Source organism: Adiantum capillus-veneris, chromosome 24 (genome assembly GCF_014529385.1).
Source record: "Adiantum capillus-veneris isolate H3 chromosome 24, ASM1452938v2, whole genome shotgun sequence".
In the NCBI taxonomy this organism is placed as follows: domain Eukaryota; kingdom Viridiplantae; phylum Streptophyta; class Polypodiopsida; order Polypodiales; family Pteridaceae; genus Adiantum; species Adiantum capillus-veneris.
The window spans coordinates 14,631,425-14,641,185 of record NC_140954.1 but is presented as its reverse complement, the minus strand read 5'-3'; the positions used below and the strand labels follow the sequence as shown (position 1 = coordinate 14,641,185).

The following is a 9,761-nucleotide window of genomic DNA, read 5'->3' as shown; positions in this document are numbered from 1 at the left end:
GGAGAAGATAACCATCCTGCAAGGTGAATGGTTCCTCTTTCTTCCCCAAAGCAAGGGCTGACATTATGTCTCTAAAGTCAGGGTCAGTAGCATACTCATCTATCATAGAGGATAGATCATTGTGAGTAGCTATAGACACCGCATTAACTTTTGGTCGTCGTGAAAGTGCATCGGCAACTTGATTGTGCTTACCAGCTATGTGAGCAATATGGAAATTAAATTGCGAAAGAAAATTTTCCCACCTCATTTGTTTGTCGGAAAGCTTGGTTTGCGTCATGAAATACTTGAGGCTTTGGTGGTCGGTTCGTAGGATAAATGGAGTCCCCAATAGGTAGTGCTTCCATGTGTCTAGGGCATGTAGAACAACTAAAAGCTCTTTCTCATAAATGCCCAAGACTCGTTTATCACTATTGAGCCTTCGGCTCTCATATGCTATGGCATGCCCTTCTTGAAGCAAAACCGCTCCAAGGCAATCACCACAAGCATCACATTGGACCTCAAATGGCTTTGAGAGATCTGGAAGCACGAGGACTGGTTGGGAAGTAAGCTTCTCTTTGAGTTTTTCAAAAGAATTTTGCTCCTTAGCAGTCCATACAAACTTAACGTTCTTCTTAGTTAAGTCGTGTAGTGGTCCTGCTACTTGAGAGAATTTTGGTATGAAGCGTCTATAGTATGCACACATACCAATAAAGCTTCTTATCTCATGTAGATTTCTTGGGTTAGGCCATGCTTTTATTATCTCTAACTTTGATGGATCCATTTGGATACCATCTTTAGAGATAATATGACCTAGGTATTGAATCTCTTGAAGGAAGAATTCACTTTTCTTTTGGTTAAGATAAAGCTTGTTCTCCCTCAATGCTTGAAAAATCACTTGGAGATGTTGCTTATGTTCCTCCAAAGACTTGGAGTAGATGATGATATCATCAAAGAACACTCCAATGAATTTGCGATATGGTCTAAAAATTTTCTCCATCAAACGATTGAACGTAGCTGGTGCATTAGTCAAGCCAAAAGGCATGACTAGATATTCATAAAGACCAAACGTTGTGCGAAACGCGGTCTTTAAGATATCTTAATCCACTATCCTTATTTGGTGATAGCCACTCTTAAGGTCAATCCTACTGAAGTAGGTAGATTCTTGTAGCTTATCAAACAGGTCTTCTACCCGAGGTACGGGAAATCTGTTTTTGATAGTGATATGGTTTAGTGCTTGATAGTCCACACACATACGGTATGTACCATATTTCTTTTGCACTAAAAGGACTGGAGAACAAAAGGGAGAGGAACTAGGCCTCACCATCCCTTTGTCTACCAGCTCTTGTACTTGCCTCATGATCTCCTCTTGTTGAGCTTGTGAGACTCGATAAGGAGGTTTGTTAGGCGGTGAGCTTCCTGGAAGGAGCTCAATACGATGGTCATCATCCCCTCGTTTTGGAGGTAGGTCCATAGGGATATCATCAATGAACACATCTTGGAATCCTTTTAGAAAAGTAGACAAGTCTAACTCTTCTTGATTCCTATCATTTACATTTGATGAAACATTATTAGCTTTTAGAGACTCTTTGAAAAAAATCATGTACGCAGAAACTGAGCTCTTCATTGACTTATCAAAAGCAAGAGGATTTACAAGTGGAATAGTGCGACCACGCTCACTAGCATCTATATACATGTTCTTTCCCCGGTAGGTGAAGTAAATTCTCCTTTCAGGGAACTTCATGTTGGCAGCCATGCGATCAAACCATGGTGCCCCTAGGATAACATCCTGATGTTGGAGAGGAGAGATGAAGAAATCTTCTTTGTCAACATAGCTTTGGACATGAAGCCTCAACTTCCCAATCAAGGGAGTAACGGAGGCTTGCTGTCCCTTGAAAGCTGCGTCAGCTATTACTATATCTCCCATCTCAAAAGCTTGAATGCCCAACTTGGTGGCCAACTCTATTGATATGAAGTTGAGAGTAGAGCCAGGGTCAAACAAGATGAAGGCATCATGCTCTCTTACCTTTCCCCAAGCATAGGAGAGTGAAGATCCTTTGCAATGAGCATCCTCTTTTGGAGCTTCGATGGTGGAAGCCCTAGGAGTCTCATTGCGAGTATTCTTCTTGGGGCAAGAACGATAGCCATGTCCTTGCTCCCCACACTTGAAACACTTATGGTCCTTGCGAAAAGCTTCAAGCTCTTCAGGAGAGAGTTTGTTTTTACCTTTGTAAACTCCCTTCTCCTTGGACCGATTGTTGTTGTTGTTGGAAGTGCCTTGGGAACTATTTTGAGCATTGGATTTCCCCTTTGCATCATTTTTATATTTGTTTTCCATGGGCTTGACATTACGTCTAGCCCCTTGATGGAAATTGATGGTGAAGAAACCATGGTGTGATGGATTACTTCGGTAATAGTACCAGGCCATTGAGAGTTGATGTATTCGGCCATCTCTTCAGGTAATCCTGCACAGAATTGTTGTCTTTGCTCGGCAAAGTCTATCTTTTGAAAGACAGTAGCTTTGAGATGTATATCCCAAAACTTGTCTACATACTTGTTGATAGACTCATGAGAGAGAAGCTTCAAGCCGCGCCATTCGGTAAGAACTTTATCTTTAGTATCGCTTGGAAGAAATTGCTTCATGATGGAAACTCGTAGAGTTTTCCATGTCTTTGGAGCTTCTCCATTGCCACGAAGGCTAGCCCACCATTGACGAGCTGATTTTTGGAAGTGCATAGCTACATGGCGTAGCTTGGAGGACTCTGTGAAGCCCTCGTCCCCAAAGGCCGCATCAAATTGCTGGATGAAGGCCAACACTTTGTCGGTAGCACCAAAGGTGCCATCGTAGGTGAGAAAAGAGATACTCTTTCCTCCCTCCTTGAACTTCTTTAGCTTTTGTGACCTTCGCCATGTAGGAAATGATTTGCGATGTCTTGTATTCTCTAGGAGAATAGCCATAACTTTCATCGGAAGAGGAGGAAGGTGAAGCAGAAGGAGAAGAGGGTGACCTCTTTTAGCCCTTTTCTTCCTTTGTTTCCTCTCTTGCCTTTCAAAGTGATGAGGAGAAGGACTATAGGTTGCTCTTTTCCTCTTGGGAGGAGTAGGCGATCGTCTAGACCGCCGTCTTCGTGGAGCCACATCTTCAGAAGAACTTAGACTTTCATTGCTTTCTTTCTCTTTGGATTCCTCCTCTCGAATGGGAGAGAGTCTTATTTTGGGGGTCTCTTCAAGAGGCCTCCTAAGCTCTCTCTCCTCTGGGAGAGGAAGGGAAATTCCATAAGCACGAAGTTGTTGAGTAACTTCGGCTTGCAAAGCAGGGTTGCCCATAGCTTGCTGCAACCTAGTGATGAGATAATTCACAAACATGGGAGCTTCATCATTAGCACCTTCATGTGCAAAATCAAAGCTATCAATGTTCATTCTACTCTCTTGATTATTGTCAGCCATGCTAACAAAATTTATGTTTATACTTAGTGTATGCTTTGGCAATTCATAACCTTAGTTGCCACTCCTCTTAGCCTTTGAAAATCGGCTCTTAAGTATCTACACCCATGGCTCAAAGTGGTTAATTATAGAGAGTAGAGGAGTAGGTCTAACATAGCAGAGTTGCCAAGGGCTAGCTCCTTTCGGACTTCTTATGGCTCAATAATGGTAAAGCCGTAGGCAAGTCTAAAAAGACTCCATTATTAAGTCCAAAGCTCCCGAGGTGTGCGCCATCCCCCACATAGTGGGCTTAACAAAACCGATATTAGATCCCAGTTCCACTTACCCTATTATAATTAACAACATCAACCATTTATAGGCTACTTAAGGACCTCTCTTCTTAAGCAAGAAAAGAGAAACCAAATGCTCTGATATCAATGTAATGGAATTGGCCTATTTAACTTGAGAGTAGCGGAAATTAATGAGAGTACTTTTGAGAAATAACTTGGTGAGCATAACGAGTGAGCATAATTGAAGATAGCAACATAATCATAGCAATTAGTTAACTTGGCATGAACAATACTTTTTGCAAGAGAGAGAATTTAGAGAACATGACAACAGTTGAGGACCGGATTTATGTGGAGCGTGTCCCCCCTCCAATAGGCATTTGTATTATGATTTCTCCCATTAAGAGAGACTTGTTACAATACAGTCTTTGTGTTCCTTGTGACCTAGGTGATGCAATGAAGATGGAAAGCTTCATGCATCACAAACATAACATAAACTTGAAGAAAGCTTTAACTATCCCAAGCCTCAGTCCCAAGACCTCAAACACCTTCGAAGGTGGAGAGAGCTAGCAGGGAATGAGGGTAGGGAAAAGGAAGAAGAAACATTTTGTAGGAGAAAGAATTAGTTACTCACTTATCATACTCTTGTTGCTAGCATACATAATAGCATAGTAATGAAGGAGAAGGAGATGGCAAGCTTAAGCATTGAAGCATGGCTCTTGGTTGGATTTTCACTCCATAGCCAAGAGTGTTGGTGTAGGCTCTCAACCTCTACTTGCTTGGAGAAGGAGAGGGAGCTCTTGCACTTTGCATAGCACACAATGAGAGTGTTTGTGAGTGTGTGTGGGTGAGTATACCCCCTAAGCACCCCCCTAGCTTGCTTGGGTCGACCCCCTCTTGTAGCTCATGCTTGAAGCTCATTGGACCCCTCCAGGCCTAGCCAATCACAAGCAGGAGCCATTACAAGCAACAGGGGTAGCCTTGGGACAAGTGTCCCCCTTTCCCCTTTGAGAGAGAGGACTTGATAAATGCAAAAATCAATTAATTAAATATCCTAAATTATCATTGGACCCCTTGGGTGGCCAACCAATAGGCTTCAGGCACACCATGAGGGCAACATGAGGAGGAACTTGACAAGTGTCCTTGCTGCCTCTTCAAGCTGGGGCTTCCCTTGTGTGTGTGTGTGTGTGTGTGTGTGTGTGTTCTCTCTCATCCCCCCCCCCTTGTAGGCTTGCCCCCCTCCTTGTAGGGATCTTTTTGACTTTGGATGAGCAAGCCCCTTAGTCATCAAGCATGACTAAGCACTTGAAGTAGGGGGTGTTCCCACAAGCATCTCAGGCAAGCTTCTCAAGGCACTTCAAGCACCTTAATCATGCACCAAGTCAAGCACCTCAAGCATGGAGCCAGTCAAGCACCTCAAGCATCTTAATCAAGCACCTCAAGGATGACAAGCACCTCAAGCAGGACAAGCACCTCAAGCACGACAAGCACCTCGAGCTTGGGCCGGGTTCCCACCTCAAGCTCAGCCCTAGCTTACCTAAGGTCAAAGGACTTTTACACACATTATTGGAGGTCTTCAATGAAGCTAACCCTAAGGTTTTATGCTCCATTGGTTAGCCTTGCTCTTGATAGACCATCTCCCATTTGGGCCCCTTTACTATTGGCCTCGTGTTGAGATAGATCTATATACACATATCTATATCTTAACACTTGTTCCCGTTTATTCTCCCACATTAAGTGATCAATTTAATATGAGAAAATCATTTGGGTTGGTTAGATATTAGATTTTATGACAAAGCATTAATAGGGTCCTCATTACACCCATTCCGAAGAAAATATGTTGCTCCCAGGTGAAACACTGGCAACCCATAACCATGATGTCAGTGGCTTACAAATTTATTGCCAAGTCAATTTCCCTAAGGCTCTCTCCCATGTTGGATAAGGCTATAAATCCTCACCAACACGGGTTTATCAAAGGAAGATCGGAGATTCCACTTGCGTCTTTTGTTTTGGAAAGAATGCATATACTAGGCCGGATTTAGACAGTGGCACGGAGATAACTTCACAATGGCACACAAAAGTTTCCACTCTTTGTTCACACAAAATGGAGGCAACAATGCAAAAAGCACTCTTGTACTAGTTTTTTAAACAGATATTGATTTGTGTAGTGTGTACGCATGGATAACAACTCCGTTTTGCACAAGAAACATAGCACTTTCGAGCATGGGAATTGCCTAGAGAATGGGAGACCCGGAAGCTTCTTGTTTTCTTCGGAGCCAGTGGAAAGAGCACTTTTGAGTAGGGGTATTGGGAGAATGGCGGATTTGGAAGCTTCTTGTTTTCTATGGGCCAATGAAAAGAGCACTTCTAAGCAGGGGTATCAGCAAGAGAATGATGAGGTGTAGCTCCTCCTATTATTTTCAATCTGCTTGAACTTAGCCTTAGAGAGATCATTGCAAGATAGAACTCCGGGCACTGGCATACAACTCGGGTTTCGTACCCTCAACCTCTTCACTGGCAATAGCCTAGTGGCCTATCCACATGTCCTCCTTACTCGCATTGCCACTCCACTTTCTTATGAAGCAAACTGTTATAGATAGGCAAAAGTAAACTTGGACAAATCTGATTAGCCCCAGTTATTGCGAGGTTGATCCCACCGCTTGGGGTTTATTCAAGATCTAGGGGTTTATGGTGCTGTTAGTCGCCTTGCGACTCAGAGCTCCATGGCATTTATATTTAAAAAGATCACCAAAATACCCCTTTAATTTGTAGAAATTCCCCAAATACCCTTCAAATTTCAAGTATTCCCAAAATACCCCCAATATTTTGTCATAAATTCCCAAAATGCCCCTCAAATTTTCCAAAATTCCCAAAATACCATGGTTGTGAGATCAAATTTCTCCAAAGATAAAAGAAATTTGTAGCTTTTCATAAGAAGACTGATTGTCTATCAATACAAGATGCTAGAATTTGAGTTGGTTATGTATGCTTGGGGAATGAATCGCTTCATAATGTTTAGACATGATTGCCCTTTTTAGCTAGGTAATTTGTGACAAATTATATGCTAAGCACTAAAAAAGGATCTCAATTCTCAAAAAGGAACAAAGATTAGAAAATCTTGAACAATCCAACCAAAATATATACAAGGGGTATTTTGAGAAAATTTTTCCCTTTATATTTCTATTACTTAGTCTAGCTGCTTTTCCGGTGCTTTTACATTTCCAGGCAAACATATGTGTGCATTTTAGCTGTCGCTTAAGATCCGTGTCATCGTCGAGTCCGAGTGCTGCGTTACGCTCCTTTGGCGATGGCGCCCAGGCTTCACAGATGCTTTCTTGCAGCCTTTGAAGCTCTTTCCGAGCACGCAGAACTTGTTCAAAAGCCCCTCCGCCGTCCCTTGTATGGGTGCTCCCAATCATTTAACAGACATCAGAGGAGGGATGTGCTCGGAAGCGGGAGAGGGCAGTCGCAGCATGGGGGGCTTTATGATTTAATGCTGCAGAGGGAAAATCCCCATGTATACGTCAAAGGAAGACGCCGTGCCATCCAGCCATCAGACAGAATTGCCCCTGCTCTCTCACGAAATGAGTTGCACATCAAAACCTCACCTTTACACGAGCTCCCTCACTCATCTGTACCGTTACCTTCTACAGAAACCTTTCTACATCACTTCAGCAGCTGTCGCATATACTCGTCCTCATTAGCCCGGCGGGGTATGCAGGCCCATATGCTTGGACATTCTGGTGTGACAGGGAAAACTTGCATCCATATGCATTCGGTTTCTTGTATTATGCAGCATGACCCGGTTCAAGCGTCCAGCACGGATGAGAGAGAGGAGGCTGATAAGAAAGAACCGGTGGTAGTCGTTGTTTTACTCGGTTGGCTAGGGGTCAAGCATCGACACTTGAAGAAATATGCAGATTGGTATGCATCGCAAGGAATACATGCTGTCACATTCACCTTTCCCATGAAGGATGTGCTCACATTGAGGGTTGAAAAGCATGTAGAGATCCTGAGTCAGAAATTGCTGAACTGGCTGAGGGAAGATGCTAGCAACCAGGGCCGGGAAAAACTTGTGATCATTCACACTTTTAGCAATACAGGCTGGATGACATATGGGGCGCTTCTAGAGAGGCTTTTGCAGAGTAAAGAGGGAAGTACACTGGTGGAAACGATCAAGGGTTGTGTTGTAGATTCGGGTCCTGCACCCAAAAATGACCCTCGTGTTTGGGCAGCTGGGTTATGTGCAGCTTTGTTGAAGAAAAGTAGTGTTGCAACACAAAGGCAGCTTGAGCATGAGCATAAATTGCCTAGTATGAAGGAGACGGTCCTGATAGGATTGTTCGAGAAGGTCCTGACAGGATTCTTGTGTGTACCGTTTGTTAAAAGGCGTATTGCTGATGTGGTTGCGGTGCTTTTGAGGAGACAGCCTTCTTGTCCACAATTATATCTATACAGCAATGCAGACACCGTCATCCCAGCTGCATCAGTTGAGTCTTTTATTGCAGAGCAACAAAAGGCAGGGTGCGTTGTGCGAGCGTGTAATTTTGAGACCTCACCACATGTGGACCACTTTAGATCATTCCCTTTGAAGTACATGGAACAGATTGCAAGCTTTTTAGAAATTTGTATACCGCAGAGAGGAAAGGATAGCAGATGTCTAGCAAAAGATGAGCAAGAGGTGAAAGCAGGAGTATCATAAGCAGGAACGAGGAATACATATTGTCTGCACACCAAGTAATCGATATGCCTGCACAGCAGATGATGGGATTGGTTGCTGCTACCGCTCTAAGGTTTTTGCCTGGGAATGAAAGTCAGCTTACCCATAGCATAGACACGTCCTTTTTCTGTCAATGGGAATAAACCTGCTATACAAAGCAACAACTCCAACTGCGAAACCAATTCATTGAGGAAAGGATAGCAGATGTCTAGCAAAAGATGAGCAAGAGGTGAAAGCAGGAGTATCACAAGCAGGAACGAGGAATACATATTGTCTGCACACCAAGTAATCGATATGCCTGCACAGCATGTGATGCGGTTGGTTGCTGCTACCATTCTACGGTTTTTGCCTGGGAATGATATTCAGCATAGACACGTTCTTTTTCTGGCAATGTGAGAGTTTATTTAACTGTAAGGAAAAATACCACTATGTCGCCATGAACTAGGCGAGGCAGTTGGAAACATTTCCGGCAAAAGAGAATGTACAACCTTTGAATCAACTTGCAGTGGAAATTGCATTGCCAGTTTTTGCATTTTTGCAACTTATTTTGTTCTTGAATGCTTTGTTAATATGAATGTTTACGTCCGACAAAGATTGGGAAGGATGGTCTCTAATGAACATTGATGTATGCCTATGAAGTATAGGAAAGTACGATGATGATGAAATTGAACATGTTGAAATTGTTGTGATAAGATGCCATGTCAAGTCCTTTGGGGTCAATGTGTATGTGTGGAGGAACAAGGCATGTGGTGTGCCTCAATATAATGGAAGCTCGCCCTCAGCAATGCCAGTATACACTCACCTAAAATAGGAGACATGTGCATATGAATGATTGGATGCTCCTCATGCTCTTGATGGTGCGTGATGAGTCAAGGTTTCCCCATCTCTTTGTTCATTGCTTGCTTGAAAACTCCGTTGGGTGTGTTCCTCTCACATATGGTGGACTTTACAAGAGACCAATGCTGTGATTCCTTGGTGAAAAGTATACCTTATACACAATTCAGTATCCAATGCAAAAATATCAGGTTCCTTTCAAGCTTGAAACTGTTAAGAGTTTCAAGGGTCATCTTCTGGATATTTTGTGTAGATGTAGGGAGAGAGGGGATGATTGCAGGGGGAATCATTTTGGAGTTCGTTTCATCCCGGGTGATGATAAATTTCGAGCGCTTCTGCCTATGTGGCAGGAGCACTTGCCAAATAGGCAGAAGCGCTTGCCATTAAAAATTTCAAGATCAGCAAAATGAACGTCTTTCGCTAGTGCGACGTAGGCACTAGCGCTCGAAATTCAACCCCATGGTTTCATCCCTATGTACCTCTCTGGTCGGAGGAGGTTGGAGATTGACTGATGGGAGCTT

General features: G+C 43.2%; 1 protein-coding gene across 1 annotated transcript; it reads left to right on the top strand.

Annotated features, from left to right (window-relative positions):
- The first annotated feature begins 6,905 nt into the window (after positions 1-6,905).
- On the top strand, positions 6,906-8,940 carry LOC147425988 (uncharacterized). Its single transcript, XM_086498942.1, has one exon. It carries the CDS (start codon positions 6,994-6,996, stop codon positions 8,386-8,388), a length of 1,395 nt encoding a protein of 464 aa, XP_086355068.1. The 5' UTR covers positions 6,906-6,993; the 3' UTR covers positions 8,389-8,940.
- Positions 8,941-9,761: the final 821 nt, after the last annotated feature.

Excerpts from the sequence above, each read along its gene's own strand:
- LOC147425988 (XM_086498942.1), top strand. The coding sequence starts at position 6,994 with ATGGCGCCCAGGCTTCACAGATGCTTTCTTGCAGCCTTTGAAGCTCTT.